Below are 17,108 nucleotides of genomic sequence, written 5' to 3'. Positions count from 1 at the left end.
AGTCCCTCTCGATTAGGGGTCTAGAAAGGTATTTGGTGAATCAAGGGTTTAGAAGGGTATTTGGTGAAGTGAATTAAAAACATAGGTATTATTAAATGACATGAGATATGTTGGGGGCAGGAAGTGAGAAAGAAAAAATTGATATAATAAATTTGAATCCATCCAATAAAAGTAAAATATACACTCTAGAGATATATGTTAACCGAAATTGAAGTAATATAAGTAATTTACAGTATAATCAAATAATCACGTCATTCGAATAAAAACACACGAAAAAATAAACAATGGTAGGGATTCCTGTGGAATTGACTAAGAAAGAGTCCTCAAAATTCAATACATGGATCTACATTTGACTACTTGCTAGCAACAAAACAAATTTCTGATTTGTAAATGAAATTTAAATTCAAATCATTCAGATGTTATGAATACTATGTAATAGAATTGGAATTAAAAAAAACCTAGAACAGTATGGTGAATAATACCGAATGGTCAACCTAAAGAAGTTCTCTCCTCGCAGCATATCCATACTGGGACCGTTGCATGTTCTGGCGGCGCTTCTTGTACACTACCGCGCCCAACACCACCACGCCAGCACCGACAATCACTCCCAGCGCTATTCCCGCTTTCTTCCCGGAACTCATTCCTTCTGAGGACGATTTACCATTGTGGCCAGCCAAATCGGCATGGTTGACTCCGCCGTCATCTGCAGCGTCCGGATACGGTGATGAAGCCGGCGAAGGAGATGGATTTTCCTGAGGCGGGGGAACGGGCGGCGAATCGTGATGAGAAGGCGCGGGAGACGGAGATTGAGGCGGCTCGGAAGGGGAATTGTGGGAAGGAGGAGCAACATGAGGAGAAGGAGAATGTCGAGGAGGAGAAGAGGGAGAAAATTCCGGAGGCGGAGCCGGTGCCGGCGATTCGCCGGCGGAAGCGATGTTGACTAAAAAAGAAAGAAGGAGAAGAAGAGCGGAGAACGCTGCGGGTGAAGGATTAGCCATTGAAGGAGGAATTGAGTTTGGATTGAAGAATGTTGGATCTGATATTGAAAGTGTGTGAGAAAAGGATGAACTGTTTTGAACGGAACGGAGAAATTCAGTGCTAGATCTGGAAAAGTGTGCGGACAGAAAATGATGAGTTGGGGTTTATAAGGGGTAATCCCTCGCGATTCCAGCAGATCGAACGGCGTATATTTGGAAGAAATCTCATCGGCGCGGCGATGAAAGACACGTGGAGTGAAGAAAGAAGAGTGGAAAGTGCAGTATTTTACTGTTTATTGTGGAAACTTGAGAAGGAAGTGACGTGAATGTGATACATGGGAAGAAGCACTTGGACAGCTTTTAAGGTGTATTTGGATTGGAGAAAGGGAAGAAAAAAAACACTACCTTAGTTTATTATTAATTAATTATTATTATTATTATTATAATTATTATTATTTGATTTTAGTATAAGGTAGCTTCAAAGTAAAAGTTACGTTGTAGGATAAAATATCGGGAAGCGTGAAATTGTAATTCAGCACTTAATTCCCTCGAAAGTTTTCTAATGTCAACCCAAAGATGCAGATATTTTTTTTGTTATAAAAGTAATACTTAATTAAATATTAATGTATATCATATATCACGCACTTGTAAATTATGTATATACATCTATACATATATATATATATATATATATATATATATATATATAATTTTTTTTTACGTATTTAGGTTTTGTGGCCTAAGTCAACTTTTAGAAATGATAAAAAAAAAACTTAAATAAAAGTTACGTTTAAACTTCAAAGCTTAGACTTCTTTATTTATCGTACATATAATTAATGGTTTACTTTGACTAAGCTGGAATTCTCACTTTTTTTCTTATTATGTTTTTGTCTCTATTTGTTTGTGTCGTGTGTAACAGAACATGCACCATTTTCCCTATGTATACCTTAAAAGTGTTACTGCTCTTCGTTACTTTAATTTGAAATAATAAAAAACAGTGATTATTAATTGCATCATTTTAGCGCTGTTGTTATGTGCCGTCGGAGACGGACATTGAACTCACTAAGATGACTTGTAAAATTATATTAAAAAGGACAGTATGCTTAACATCTCAACTCAATATATGACTCGTTATGTGATGGATACTTTACACCATAATCAAACAATTTCTTTTTGTAGTTTATTTCATTAAAATATAGTTTGTTCAGAAAAAGTATAAATATAATTGTCTCCTTTGTATTATACCTTTCAAAGTTAATTAAAATAATATTCAAAGCTACTTTTTTCCTTTTGTTATCATGAAAAAATTATTAAGTTAAATATGCAAATCAATTAAATAAAAGTCAAATAATTATAAAATTATTAGAATATCTTTTCCCATTACAACACATCACCACTATCACAGTTTCCACCACCACCACCGCATCACTACTTCAAAGGAAGAAGTAAAAATGGAGGATTTTGAAGAGGGAGAAAAAGAAAGAAAATGCCCATTTTGAAAACTTCTTTACAAAATATATCTCATATATTTCAAAAAGTTATTTCCATATAGAAAAACCCATATCAAAAGATATTTTATGAATTCTAGAAAGGTTTTTTTATTTCTCGAAAATTCCATTTCGAAATACATTTCATTAATTTTGAAATTTCTGTTTCGGAAATCACATTTTGGAAATTTCGTTCCAAAAATTTTATTTCAAAAATTCAGCTATGAAAATATTGTTTCGGAAATTCTGAAAAATTTTATTCTGGAAAGCTTTCAAAATTTATTCGGGAAAGTCTTTGATTTTTAAGTATTTTGAATTTCTTTTCATTCTTTCCATTTTAGCCCATGGACCCACGATCCATACTTGGACTAGGACAAACCAACTGCAATTTCAGGACAGTTTCTACCTGCACCACCCGCACACCTTTTTTTTTCATTTGTTTTCTTTTTTAAATTTCAATCAAAAACAAAAAATATTTCTAGATTATGTAATTTAGAAACCATTCATTTTTAGGAAAAGATTTTCAAATTTCACAAACACTCAAATATAACTTTCAAATTATGTAATCCAGAAATCAAATTACTTCCAAATTGTGTATTCAGATAACTTTCAAATTATTCCGAAAGTTATTTTAATTTCTAAATTGTTTCAAAAGTTATTTTTAACTCCCAATTTGTACGACCCAACTCCTTATGGAAACAACATTAATCAGACAGTACCACCCTTCATTTTGGAATGGTTGCTATTTGGTGATGGACTGATAGTTGAGTTTATGGATGTCCTTTTGTCGGTAGTTTGGGAATGTCTACCAACTTTATTTGGAATGGTTGGTCATAGAATAAATAGCTGCATGGCAAATTCACTTTTCAATGAAAGCTCTATTTTTTTTTTACTTATTATTCAATAGTTTTTATCAAAACAAAACACAACCAATACTCTAATACCGAAATAAAATTGACAGCAGATAAAATAAAATTTCCGAAGAATTCTTTTAGATTAAAGTCTCGCCCAAAATTCTAATACTCAGACATTAAAGTTGAAGAATCTAATACATATGTTACCTCGTTTCACCACTACCCTGTCCTTGGCTATTTGTCTTGGTCAGAGTGTTTCGCATCCAATCATTCCTTTGCTAAGCACCTTTTCACTCCGTTATCATCTGTCTGAACCGTACCTCTCGTAAATAGAAGTGCCTTTCAATTCTTACAATTCATCCTTCACATCAGTGCTGCTGCTCTGGCTTTCCTTCACATCAGAACTATCGCTACTGGGTTCAGAAGTTGTGGCTGGTTTCTGGAGCTGGAATGGGATTGATGCATGTTTCCTGAGGAACTTGTAAAAAGATACCACCGTACGATCCACATCAACAGGAATCTGCATACATCATGAAACAGATACATATTAAATCATCTCATGATATAGTATAAGAAGATACGGGAAGCTAAATACTGTGCACAGTTGTTTCATACGTACAGGATCAGAACTCTTGTTTGCTGCTGGGTAGAAGAGAAGAGTGGGAAATCCATCAGCCTGCAAAGTGGAGAAAAATACTTAGTCAGTACTTTTAAAATTCAAAACTCATCAAGAGTTAGAGCAATGCCAATTATTGAGAACAGCAATAGCACAGACTATATACTATATTCTGTCAACATCTAGTTTAAATTTGTGTTTACCTTGGCCCTGGGATGCTCATTTGTTGTTCCGTCCATCTTGGCTATAACAATAGACTCAATGCTGTGAAGATGTTTAGCAAGCTTGTTGTATGTTGGTTCCAGAGCTTGGCAGTGACCACACCAGGGGGCATAAATCTAATAATACGACAACTAACATGAACAATTTGCACAGCAAATACATGAGTTGGAAACTAATGGGTTAGCATTGTACCTCAAGCAGAACATCCTTTGACTCGTCCAAGACAATTTCATCAAAGTTATTTCCAACAACTATTTTCACATCACCATCATTCTGTCATCAAGTAAGCCAACATGTCAGGTATGAAATTTTGGCGAATAAAACATGGATGGACAACAAAATAACTTACGCTTTCAGGAACTGGGTCTGACTTGAGGAAAGGTTTTAGCTTGTCTTCAAGAAAATCATTTCCAAACGCCTGAGAAGAAATAAAGAATACAACTTTTTAGCCACAATCTGTTATGAGCCCTACTAAAACATAGAAGAAAACATTTGTGCTTGTTCCATTATGTAGTAACAGAAATGAACCATGGCAAAAAGGGCAAGAAGAGTACCGTTATTTTGTCAACAGACACATCCCCATCAAGCAAAAATTTTCTTCCATCATCATTGCCTGTGTATGCAAGTACCTATATTGGAAATTTCATCAGTGACTTAGTATACTACATTGAGTCTAAACAACATAACATGTGCAGAATCTCATGACTAAACCACAGGATGAAATTAAGAAATGAAGGGAAATTATTACTTTGGGGTCATTCCCAGTGATACCAAAATAATCTGCAACCGGCTTTCCAACATCTTCATTATCCATTTCCACAAGAACAAATATCAGCTGCAACAGAACATTGTACAGTAGAAAATACATTATTGAGTCTTTAACAGAAACTAAGTTTTGTGGGGGAAGGGTGGGTGAATGAGTTATAATTAAAATTAAGGAAAAAGAAATTTATTATTTCTCAATTTTTAAATGATTGGGACTATTTCATGAACAGTAAGAGATGTCAAATTTGAGATATCTGAAGATTCAGTACTCAGCAATGGCAATACAAAATTTGTCTACAGACTTCACGAAAGAATGAAATAACAGAATTATTCAAGTAATATCACGTGAGGAAATACCTTGCCCTTAAAAAGTTTTGCAGATTCTTTAAATACTGGAAGAAACTTCTCTGTATCATTTGAAGTCGCAAACAGCAACAACTAAAAATGAAAATTTTAACACACAAGATTAGAAGTCAGTCAAGATTCCATTTTCAAGGTATAATTGTTGCTACATTGAAAACAAAAATAAATAACGCAAGCAATTACCTGTTTCTTAATTTCACTTTCAAATATTGCAGAGGCACTTTCTCTTGTAAAAGTTGTAACCAAAGGAAGCTTGTTGGAAGATACAAATTCAGCTATTTCAGATTTCACAAATTTGCCATCTGCAGAGACAGTGAAATATATATATATATATATATATATATATATATATATATATATATATATATATATCTGAGTTTCTTACAAAAAAATAAAAAACAGAATATCACTTTTTTTTTTTCAGAGGGAAGGGAGGGAGAAGAACAAGGAACAAACCAAAATGGTTGAGTTTCTCCTCCTCTTTTTTGAGCAAGATCAAAGCAGGGCGTTTAACACTAGCATCAATATGGAAAAGCTTTGCCACCTCAGGTACCACAGTTTGATAAAAATTGACACCATCCTCGAGCTTTGATGCTGCGGCTAGCTCATCACTCTCAGCACCCTGCACATTATAAACGGATAAGTATTAACCAAAGATCAAGCCTAACAATTAACAGTATGATAGATTAGCAAAGATCGGATCAATCAAATCTAATCCAGAAAACCAACAATGACAAATGGCCCTTTTATTTACAATGGATTGATTTGGAAATGAGGCAGTCTATCACTGTATCTTAATTTTACACAAAACTTACCTTAGTATGAGCATGATGAACGTAAGAGAACACAATCTAAGCACTTGACTTTGCATTATCATCTAGTTACAAACTACCATGTATGATAAGTTTGTTAACTTTTACACAAATTACCTTAAAAGTCGTTTAAATTACCAAATACATTCAACAAACAAATTGCGTTTGAAAACTTACAACTAAAGAGTTCAGGAAGCCCAAAACAACTTTACTTTCGGCGGTCAATATGCGTTCAGCTTCATCCAAGGTGGTTATGTTAGACACACCAGGTCCTATCTTCTTCTTGATCCATGTCACTATACCATCTCTACATTGCAGTGCAACAAAGAAGTCAAACAGTCAATTCGAATTGAAAAGTCAAAAACAATGCCACGCCAACTGAAAGAAAAATTCCAAGATCGAAAAAATGCAGCGATTTTACTTGGTTCTTTGGCCAGTGTAAGGCTTGTGAACGCCATCGACGAAGAAGAAGACAGTGGGGAAGCCCTGGACATCGTACTCGTGCGCCAATTCGTTCTCGATGGTGGCGTCGACCTTTGCCAAAACAACGCCGTCGGGCTTGAGCTCGGTAGCGGCAGCGGCGTACTCAGGCGCAAGGGCCTGGCAGTGGCCGCACCAGGGGGCGTAGAACTCGACCATGACGAAGCGATTGTTCTCGATGACGGTGGTGAAGTTGCGCTCCTTCAAAACGACGACGTCCTTGTCGTCGACCGCGGGCTCCTTGAACGCGTCCTCGGTGGAGGAGTCGAAGCCGGAGAAGTCGCCAAAGTCGTCGTCGTCGTCTTCATCGCCGTTGAAGTGGTCGGGATCTGGGAACTGGGCGCGGTGCGAAGTAGCGGCGACGTCGTCAGGTTCCTCGAGGAAACTGAGATCTTCATCGTCATCGTTGTCGTTTTCCTTGTTTTTGTTGTCGTTTGGAGAGGGCTTGTCGGAGAGAGAGAGGGAGAGGGAGGAGAAGAGAAGAAGAGTGGCGAGTGAGAGCGAAAGGAGGAATCTTTTACGAGTTAACATTGTGGATGCGATGAAGATCGAACGGAACGCCGGTGAATATGGGAGAAATTGGAGTTAGTGAAGTAAATGAATTCAGTATGAGTCATCAACCTTTGACCGACATCTCTCTCTCCTCATTCCATAATAAATGTTTTATTTCAATACATTATTTTGTTCATTAAGTTTTGCATTATTTTTGTTTACTATATTATCTTTATTTTGCAAAATAATATCACCTAATGATAACTTTTGTAAAATGATTATTTTATCATTTAATTGTACGTCTAAAAGTGTGTGATCCAAATATTACTCTCTTATTTTAGGTCACAATAGTTATTCAAGGAAGAGAAAAGTTTTTTTCTAGTAGTATAGTTTTGGTTTTTCTTAGATTAGTTTAAGGACTTGCTGGATTGTGTGATTAATATTTGATTTTAATTTATCAATTTAAAAATAAAAATAGTAATAGAAAATAGAATGAAGGTTTTAAATAGGACTATTTGAAAATTGTTTATGAATTACTAATGTGATAAATTATTTTGAATTGGTTGTTTGTTAGGTGTATCAAATTTTAATGTTTTAGAAATTTAGATGGAATATAATGTTATGATAAAAGGTGATGACTCATAATTAATGAGTGTTATGGATTTGATATAGTGTCTCGATCTTACAATATAAAGAAAAGAAACATGTGGACGTTGGTTGTGTGGATTATTAAAATGTGCATGTAGAAGATCTACAATGGAGAATTTATTAATGTCCCGAATATACTTTAAAATTGATAATATCCAAAATTATTTTGTTGGATGGGATAGAGTGATAAAAATATAATAATTATTCACAAGGATTTTTTTTTTAATGTGAAGTAATGTGATTTTAAAATCACGAAGGTAGTGTAACTTTTTAAAAAAACCAAAATTAAAAGTTTTTTCAATTATCAAATAAATTTTATTGACATAAATAAATTTATCGATAAATTTGAATTATCAATTAATTTTATTAACGAATTTTGAAATTTTAATTATCAAATATTATCATATATCATATTAATAAGTCGGTAATACATATTTTGCATTACTATGTATCGTATTAATTTCTTATAGTCTAAATAATCTCGATATTTTAAGACTCTTATTTGAACCGTATTTAGTATAAATTACTAGTGTAGTATATGTATTTAAAATAATCATGGTTTATGTTGGTCGAGTACATCACACTCTATGTTAGCTTGGTATATCACAACATATATTGTTCTGATACATTTCAATCTATGGTGTCCTAATGCATCTCAAACTATGATGGTCTAAAATATTTTAATCTATAATGGTCTAAAACATCATGATTTAAGATGGCTTTGAGCATCCTGACCTATGATGGTGAGGTATATCTCAATCTATGACAACCTATAACATTTTAGCCTATGATAGTTTAAATATTCTCAACTAAGATGACTCGAATAATTTTGGTTGACTAAACAAATGACTTAAAATTAAGGAAGATTACATAAGTCACTAATGAAGGTTAATTAAGGTAATTGTTTGCAAGTTCAAGCTCAACCATGTAAAGGCTCATAAGTTTAGTATAAAATAACATTATTCTCAAGGTAATTAATTATTACATATTCATTACATTATTCACTCATATAATTCGATTGACTTCTACATTAGAGTGTCTTTTGCAGATACAATTCACAACTCTACTCAGTTGAGAATGAGATATAGATATGAAGACATCTTACTTAAAATATTTAAGAATAAAACGATATTAAAAAGTCTTTACATGATAATTTCAACCTATTAATAACAAAAAAAACCATAATGTAAAATTGTATGAATATAACTTATCTAATATTGGAATTTGTCTAATTGTATTTCCTAAAGCAAATCTCTACGAATCATAAAAATATAAAAAATATAATTGTAATACTCTTTAACATTTTATTTTCGATCCAAAATTTATAATATAATCAATTTCATCCATAAGTCTCAACATGTTATTTTTTTTATATATATTTTACTCTAAAATTGAACTCGTATGGTAGTTTTGTGAGACAAATTCATATATATTAAATCAAATATCTTTAAAAGAAATTACATTTTAAAAGTAAACTCCAAGTCTAAAATTAAACACTGTATGTTATATTATCTATCATAGTTATTGTGTATAAGTCAAATTGAAATTGGCTGATATGAAAGTCATAAATCACCTTTCAAATTACAAATTAACCTATTTAAAGTCGATAAAAGAAATATCTTCCAAATTATATAATTATAAATAATAAGATAGTATTAGTGCAATATTTACCTTTCACAAAATTTCTCGACAAAAAAAAAATCTTAAATCGTATTATGGAATTACCCAATCCATAAAAGTTTTAGATAACAAACATAAGAAAATTATACCAAAAATATTGTTGGGATCCACCATGTTCACTTTAAATGGTTTGTAAACCACATTGTAAACACTTGTACACTACTACTACTAGTATACCACCATTGATTAGAGACAGTTTTCTCCAAAAGAAATTGTGGGGTGAAGAAATAAAAAAAATAAAGAACCTTCAAAAGACGGTGTTGGAGTGCATCCTTTGGGCCTAGTGGTTTGGGCAGTGCAACAAACAGGCCCAAGCAGGGAGAAGTAAGCGGCGAATACGACGTCGTGAGGAGCGTAGGCTTTTCCCGAAGCAAGATCGGGAAGGGGCATTTGAAGGAGAAGTATTGTTCCGATAAATCTGTTGCAGCGAACAAACAAAAAGGAAAGGATGATCAGCATTCTCACCCAGGTACGAGTTCCTCTATCAGAATATTATCAGTTTAGGTTTTTTGTTTTCTTTCAATTTAAAGGTGAGGACTTTAATGGCGGATTTGGGTTTGAAATAGGAACGGCTTCTGGGAGCTTCACTGGGAGTGGTATTGACGGGGGTGGTTGTGTTTGAGCAACGCAGATACATCTACGCCTCTATTTCCCAAAACCAATCTCAGGTACTACTCGCTTATCCCTTCCTTCTTTACCTTATTCCTGTCAATTCAGTTTATCTAATTGTGTAGATGGAATCACAGATACTAGATACACCAAATGAATTCACATTGTTATTGACTCTTGATTGAATAAGTGGTGTGGTGTGGCCTGCGCTAGTTTTACTTTTAAATTATAACTACCCTTCAAGTTTGGCTGTCATTTTTCTTATACAACAGACAATCCACAATTTGTTGTGTTTGGGAAGGGCTATTTGTTTGTTGTATTTTAATCTGTGGTATGATGAAAGGTTGTACATTTAATTTTGGTTAAAACTGGGTTTGAACTTGGAAGTCTTGTGATTTGTGTTTGGAAACTTTTACCTCAAAATTGCTTTTTGAAAACTTTATTTTATTTTTCTGCAAGTCTACAGACCCCCTTTTGAGACACAAGGTGCAGATAAGTTTGTTTTTTGATTTGGTACTTTTAAACTATAACCTTTCTGCTTTCACTCTCCAGGTCGGAGAACCTATATTTGGAAAAAAATCACGTTCTGAATTTGCTCATAAGTGGAACAAAACAGTGGATCAGACATTTGGACCTTTGATAAAGTCCCTCAGCTCACGCGGATGGTAGAAATGTTATGAGAAAATTTATTTTAATATCATCTCTTGTAATTGTGATATCAAAACATACCATACAAGGCCTTATTTTTACCTTGACATTTTAGATTTTTAAATGGTTGTGCGCATGGACACAGCTAGCGATGTTTGAACACCAATGTAATGTATTCTGCAATACTTGGCTGTTGCTTTAATATTTGAATCAAGATACCTGATTTAGGAGACAGACAACGTTTTGGTGGCTGGAAATTCGAAATAGACAACCTAAGAAATAGTTTGTTTGTTCGTTGACGCCAAATAAAACATTCATTCATTCTCGTTCACTAAACTAATGCAATCTCTAAAGTCACACCCTGCTCTTTTATTTTCACTTTTCAATCAATTCTCTTCTCAGTCTCTGACATCCTTCCTCTCTTTCTCAACTAAATGCCGTTGCCTACACTTCAACGAAACCACTTCAATGATTGATTACCTAAATTCCAACTTCCAGTTCTCCAAAACCCAATCCCTTTATATCTCCAAACGTGTTTCACGGGGCAAATTCCCTCAAAACCCCTTATCAGTGCTCACTTTCTTCAAACAAATAGGCTTTTCGCAAAGCCAGATTCTCTCTGTGATTCGTCAAAGACCTCAGATACTGTTTACAGACGTTGACAAAATCTTAAGATCCAAAATTGAGTTCTTTCAGATGTCTGGATTCCAGGGTCGCGAGTTATGCAGCTTCATTTCAAAGAATCCCTCCATTTTGACTCATAGCTTGAAGAAAACATTGGTCCCCTCAGTTGAAGCTATTAGGAAAATTGTGTGCGACCAGAAAGATTTTATTCTTGTGTTGCACAGATGTGGCTGGATACTCCCAAAGTACAAAAGGTTTATGGATAATGCCGTCTTCTTGGAGAGGTGTGGCATTCTTGGGACTCATCTTGCATTGCTACTCAAACTTCACCCAAGGCTTTTCATTGCACAGCAGTCCACTATTCAAAACCGTGTTTCTCGAGCTGTAGACTTGGGTTTCCGTGAAAATTCAAGAATGCTTGTCCATGCAATTCATACATTAAGTTGTTTGAGCGATAAAACATTTGAGAGAAAGCTGAAACTAATTAATAGTTTTGGGTTTTCCAACGATGAGGGCCTACAAATGTTCAAGAGAACCCCGACTTTGTTCAGAACATCAGAGATGAAGTTGAAAGTTGGAATGAAATTCCTCTTGCACACAGTTATGCTGCCCAAGTCAGTCCTTATTCACCAGCCTCAGATTTTAATGTACAGCATGGAGGATCGCGTGCTTCCTCGATATAAAGTCTTCCAGCTGTTGAAATCAAAAAATCTCTGCAAGAAAGTCCCCAGTTATATTCATGTGTTGTGCTTGTCTGAGGAGATGTTTTTGGACAAGTATATATCACAGTTCAGGGAAAATGCAGAGGAGTTATTAGTAGCATACAAGGGTCATTATCTGGAGGCATAACCATACCTTCAATTCTGTTTTTTCACTCTTCTACAGGAAGCCTGGGCAATTTGGGACCAACAACAGTAAGTATTTGATAATTTATGATCCCATTATGATTTGTGTTTGGAAACTTTTACCTCAAAATTGCTTTTTGAAAACTTTATTTTATTTTTCTGCAAGTCTACAGACCCCCTTTTGACACACAAGGTGCAGATAAGTTTGTTTTTTGATTTGGTACTTTTAAACTATAACCTTTCAGCTTTCACTCTCCAGGTCGGAGAACCTATATTTGGAAAAAAATCACGTTCTGAATTTGCTCATAAGTGGAACAAAACAGTGGATCAGACATTTGGACCTTTGATAAAGTCCCTCAGCTCACGCGGATGGTACAAATGTTATGAGAAAATTTATTTTAATATTATCTCTTGTAATTGTGATATCAAAACATACCATACAAGGCCTTATTTTTACCTTGACATTTTAGATTTTTAAATGGTTGTGCACATGGACACAGCTAGTGATGTTTGAACACCAATGTAATGTATTCTGCAATACTTGGCTGTTGCTTTAATATTTGAATCAAGATACCTGATTTTTCTCCCTTGCAGCACTCTAATATCTGAATATGAGAATTTACTCACATTGTCTCTATGAATTAGCATTCCCTAGTTGCCTGTTGCCAATAAAATTGTAAATGCACTTAATGATTTGCACACTGATAAGCAACGTTTTGCTGTAATTATATGGCTTTGGAGTGTAGACAGTTTTCATGTTCAAGCTCTCTACGAGGAAAGCTATTTAAATGAATAAAACAAAAGTTTAGAATTTGAATGGAAATTGACCACCTTTGTTGGGAAATTGATAAGAATATCAAATAGATACCACTAATAAGTCATTTCAACGTTATTTTAATTTTTATTCAGGTATTTCATGGAAATGTCTTCGTTTATGAAGTCTATAAAGGGAAACATGAAGATCTATTTTATCGTATGTTTCTTTTATTAAAGTAATTTTTATATTTAACGTTGTCAATATAAAATCTTCGGTTTAGTATCACAGACGAGAAGCCTCTCAAAACTCTGAATGAGTTTATCGATTGTCTGCTTGCAGTGAGCTCAGGATTCATGTTCGTAACTTATGTGAGAGATGATAGGAACACATTTTTTAACACTCTTTTCCAGTACAAACTCTTCTCGGGGTCACGTGAGTTTCAACCAATTAGAATGTGTTCAAAGGAAGTTTTAGAATGTAAGTTTTAGCACTCTTTCTATGTGTTTGATTATGTCCAGGTTCTGCAGTAGACCTGCTATTTTGTGTCTGATATTGCCTGGCCTCGAAACTATCTTATTATTTTCAGTAGTTAGTAGGAAGTTGGAAACACGTAACTATAATAACTGTTAAAACATCCAAATTTGATATTAATCACTATGACAGCCGTAGTTACATTGTTAATCATGAACACTGGAAATGGAACTAGTGCTAAGAAATAAGAAAATGAGATACACACATGGTCAAGGAAACGATTTTTTTTGGGAATTAAGGCAGTGAAAGAGTATTTATGCCTTGTTCTAAGCTTGGTTGTGAAGTGATTAAACAAAAGTACATCAAACATGAGATTGAACACTACTACATGCTCGATTCATGTTGGCTTGGCGAGTGACCTTTACATAGTAGATTCCCATAGCTAAAAGCACAACAAAAGCAGAAACAGTGATAATGGCAGCTACACCCCCAGCTCCGATATCTTTCCCACCTTTCTGGAATGCTGAAGCCTTGTTTTGATATATTTGAGTGCCATCCACTTGAGCTGCTAGAGGCAGCGGTGAACATTTGGATGCTGCACATGAGTCTCTAGTCTGAGGCTTTTGAGCATTGGGATGAAAAAAATCATATGCTGCTGGTGGAAAAGCTATGGGACTCTCATAAGCAAGCCCGTGAGGGGCCCTTTCTTGCCCTCTAGCAATAGAGAAAATTGCTAGAGAAAGGAGGAAGAGGAAGGACAAACCAATAGAACTCATTTTTCTCTTTTGTTTTGTGTAGATCACTTGAAATCAGAGAAAGAGTAGCTTTTGGATAAAAACTTGTAGGTGGTTGCTCTGGCTTTTATAAATGTGTTGAGGTTCTGAAGAAGTGGTTGTTCCTTGGACTAATTATAGGAGAGGGAACAAAATTGTGGATTTTGCTTTCAACAGACCCCAACCTCAACATTGAAAGCATTTGCTATTCCCAAACTGCCCATGGCTATATGTTACACACGTATATAAATGGTTCACAATGACACCCATTTAAAGATTGCATTGATTGAAGCAGCAGTGGCATTACTGTCATAGTTGTTCTGATAACAACACCATCTTATTGCTTTATTCATTAGCTAGAGGTGGCTCTAAGAAAAATTATGCTTGTACTTGAGGAATAATGATGCTGATATCTTTATTGGAGGAGGAAGGGGTAGATGGTAAAAGTATTAACTAAGGGACACCATATGGAAAATTATCAACTTCAGAAACAAAATTGTTGGAAAATTATGTCACCCATGAATGTATTGTTCTGTAATCGAAATGAATTCCTCAGTGAAGAAAAAGGTCCACTCACTCAGGCACTTGGAGAAATAATCCTTATACTCGAGTAAGAACAAGAGTACTTATTTTTTCATGATTGTGCTCAAGTGTCTTACTCTAATGCATACAGATACAATACAGAGTAAGCAGAAAGAAGATTAGAACATTAATTGTCACCCTTGCATAATTAGAGCAATAACCACCCATCTCAAAAGGGTGGGAAAAATCTGCATATGTGCATAGTATTCAATGCAGCTGGGTATTTCAGCTTGACACTATTAGGCTTCTCATACTTTATCAGAAAAAAGTTTTGTACTTTGCTTTGTCTGAAAGTGGAAAACGATAATTAATTAAAGCATAAGGTTGGCTTAGCTTAGAGGGCCAGCAAAGGGCATTGCTGGCCTGCTCCGTCACATTATTGCGAGGGCACAAAACGCATGCAATAATTGAATACCAAATGCATTCTGTTCTTCCTTAGCCTCACACACTATATGTGAAAATCATAGTGATGTTAATTCAAAATCATCTCAGTTTTCACGCCTTCTCTCCTTTTTTCTGTGCCTCCTATTGTGACTCTCTTTAATCCTTCCTTCTCCATGGCTGCACTCAGAGATTCTCCATCAGAAGTGTCAAAATCTGCTAAATAAAATTACGTATAAAAGTCTCACTTCCAATGGAAATCTTTTCATTCATGTTGAGTTTTGGTAAAATGGCAGTAAAACATTTTAATTCATATTTTGTTATTAAATATATGAAAATCAATCAAATGTTGGAATACTCAACTATATAACTCATGGAGATTGTTATATACTATTAAATCACAAACAATTCTATTTAATTGTATATTATCACAAAATATTTAAACATTAGCTAATTTTTTTAGTAAACGAACCATTAAGAGTTCAAAATAGTTAAAATAGAATAAGGAAAAAAAATTATATGAAAAACATATTATAAGAAACAACAAAAAAATGAAAAGGAGACACCTACAAGGAAATTTAAAAAAAAAAAACAAAACAGAAAATGATACAAAATACATCCTTGCACATAGGCATACTTATCTACAATTTTGGAGTCCAAATTTTTTGTTGAATTTTTTGGAATTCTCTGAGCATTAAAAATACACCTATATTAATATTTTAAAAATCAAAATCAGTATCAATCCATAATTTTTTAAGACCCAGCAAAAAAAAAACAACAATAAAAAATTCTATCAGATAATCCAAATTTTTACCTTTCGGTTTAATCTTCCAAACCCCACTACCACTATAGAATATGAAAGAAAAAAACCGAAAAAGCCTAAATTAGGAAACTCACCCGCACTCCTCATCACAAAAATTATTATTCTTGGTTGAAAAACCCTAGCTCGTTAGAAATTAAAAAGCTAGAAAAGTAGCTTAATTATTAATTAAGACTTAATTATGTTTTGAATCTCTATTAAATTTTTATGATAAATTAAAATCTCAAAATTTTAAAACTTTTCCATTGAATTCATGTAAATAAATGTTCCTGTTAACTACCTGACTTGAAAATTATTTTGCATTGTCATTCTATTTAAATATAAAAATTACAAAATTATAAAACTATAAAATTAAAAAATTATAAGATATAAAGGGTAAGAACCTAGAAAATAGAGGATTAGAGTTGATAGTTGTTTTAAAATAATGAGACAGAGTATTTTAATATTAAAATAATTTAATAATATAAGTATAATTTCTTAAACACTTCTAAATATTTAAAACACTCGCTATCTCTCTAAAACTCATTTTCTGAGTTCTTTCTCCTTTCTTTCTAAAATTTTTGACACCTGAGACATCTATTTGACCATCATGAGTTGCCTAGGAGATCACAGTAGTGAGTCCTCAATTCTTTACCGATCGATTTTGCTTACAAAGTAAGTTTATGTTCTTTTTTCTTTAATTCTTAGTTTAAGACACATACATATAGAATTCCTTACATGTATTACCTGATCTCTTTTTCTGGCTTCTTGTCAATTAGTGGTCCTTACTTCGATCACAACTCTATGATTGTAGACGTTTTTAGAGTTTCTTGAGATGAGACATGAGTAGTACACTACATAAAATCATGGTAGCTTTCTCAATCAGGTAAAGGAAGCTAGTGACTATGTTTAATTTGAATTATGAAGCATGAATTGGTGGTTGTTAGTATTTAAAATTAAGTATGTTGATTTAGTTATTAAGTGTTAATCGTGTTATGATGAGTGTGCTTAGTTAATTTGAATTATAATTTTTTTTGTTTTAATATTTTATAATTTTAATTTAATTTAGAAACATTTTTCATTAAATACAGTGAATTTCTTAGAAAAATACTGTCAACATGAACTCTTGTAACGAGGTTACATTCAAGCAAAATGGTAAGAGAAAGATCTAACTCAATACATTACAAAATTTTAATAGGAACGAAAATTCCTTGATTTATCTA

General features: G+C 33.7%; 4 protein-coding genes across 6 annotated transcripts; 1 reads left to right on the top strand and 3 right to left on the bottom strand.

Moving 5' to 3' along the window:
• Positions 1 to 278: 278 nt before the first annotated feature.
• LOC108339778 (vegetative cell wall protein gp1) lies at positions 279 to 1,271 on the bottom strand. The gene has a single exon (XM_017576984.2). It carries the CDS (start codon positions 996 to 998, stop codon positions 495 to 497), a length of 504 nt encoding a protein of 167 aa, XP_017432473.1. The 5' UTR covers positions 999 to 1,271; the 3' UTR covers positions 279 to 494.
• Positions 1,272 to 3,429: 2,158 nt separating this feature from the next.
• Positions 3,430 to 7,246, bottom strand: LOC108340839 (protein disulfide isomerase-like 1-4). Its single transcript, XM_017578441.2, has 12 exons — positions 6,518 to 7,246; positions 6,274 to 6,403; positions 5,741 to 5,906; positions 5,468 to 5,586; positions 5,279 to 5,359; positions 4,905 to 4,991; positions 4,711 to 4,785; positions 4,506 to 4,574; positions 4,349 to 4,429; positions 4,138 to 4,272; positions 3,938 to 3,994; positions 3,430 to 3,838 (listed from the first exon to the last, which is right to left on the bottom strand). The coding sequence occupies exons 1-12, from the start codon at positions 7,105 to 7,107 to the stop codon at positions 3,668 to 3,670; spliced, it is 1,761 nt and encodes a 586-aa protein (XP_017433930.1). The 5' UTR covers positions 7,108 to 7,246; the 3' UTR covers positions 3,430 to 3,667.
• A 2,460-nt stretch (positions 7,247 to 9,706) lies between these two features.
• Positions 9,707 to 12,709, top strand: LOC108339009 (transcription termination factor MTERF5, chloroplastic). Of its 3 annotated transcripts, XM_017576140.2 has the most exons (4): positions 9,707 to 9,865; positions 9,963 to 10,064; positions 10,558 to 12,191; positions 12,382 to 12,709. In XM_017576140.2, exons 1-3 carry the CDS (start codon positions 9,845 to 9,847, stop codon positions 10,672 to 10,674), a joined length of 240 nt encoding a protein of 79 aa, XP_017431629.1. In that variant the 5' UTR covers positions 9,707 to 9,844; the 3' UTR covers positions 10,675 to 12,191; positions 12,382 to 12,709. The 3 variants fall into 3 exon arrangements, with proteins under 3 accessions (XP_017431629.1, XP_052734272.1, XP_052734273.1); XM_052878312.1 differs by lacking the exons at positions 9,707 to 9,865; positions 9,963 to 10,064 and having other exon boundaries at positions 10,672 to 12,191; XM_052878313.1 differs by lacking the exons at positions 9,707 to 9,865; positions 9,963 to 10,064 and having other exon boundaries at positions 10,672 to 12,191; positions 12,368 to 12,709.
• Positions 12,710 to 13,494: 785 nt separating this feature from the next.
• LOC108340067 (uncharacterized) lies at positions 13,495 to 14,349 on the bottom strand. The gene has a single exon (XM_017577294.2). It carries the CDS (start codon positions 14,124 to 14,126, stop codon positions 13,713 to 13,715), a length of 414 nt encoding a protein of 137 aa, XP_017432783.1. The 5' UTR covers positions 14,127 to 14,349; the 3' UTR covers positions 13,495 to 13,712.
• Between the last annotated feature and the right edge of the window lie 2,759 nt (positions 14,350 to 17,108).

The sequence above is a fragment of the Vigna angularis genome, chromosome 5 (genome assembly GCF_016808095.1).
Source record: "Vigna angularis cultivar LongXiaoDou No.4 chromosome 5, ASM1680809v1, whole genome shotgun sequence".
Lineage (NCBI taxonomy): Eukaryota > Viridiplantae > Streptophyta > Magnoliopsida > Fabales > Fabaceae > Vigna > Vigna angularis.
This window is presented reverse-complemented; position numbering and strand designations above follow the sequence as displayed.

Bases quoted from the DNA above. Each gene is read 5' to 3' on its own strand.
- LOC108339009 (XM_052878312.1), top strand. From the start codon at position 10,993: ATGCAATCTCTAAAGTCACACCCTGCTCTTTTATTTTCACTTTTCAAT.
- LOC108339778 (XM_017576984.2), bottom strand. From the start codon at position 998: ATGGCTAATCCTTCACCCGCAGCGTTCTCCGCTCTTCTTCTCCTTCTT.
- LOC108340839 (XM_017578441.2), bottom strand. From the start codon at position 7,107: ATGTTAACTCGTAAAAGATTCCTCCTTTCGCTCTCACTCGCCACTCTT. The intron at 5,907-6,273 runs GTAAGTTTTCAA...TATAATGTGCAG, and splicing joins GCTTCCTGAACTCTTTAGTT to GGTGCTGAGAGTGATGAGCT. The intron at 4,575-4,710 runs GTACTCTTCTTG...ATTTCTTCTCAG, and splicing joins TGTCTGTTGACAAAATAACG to GCGTTTGGAAATGATTTTCT.
- LOC108340067 (XM_017577294.2), bottom strand. From the start codon at position 14,126: ATGAGTTCTATTGGTTTGTCCTTCCTCTTCCTCCTTTCTCTAGCAATT.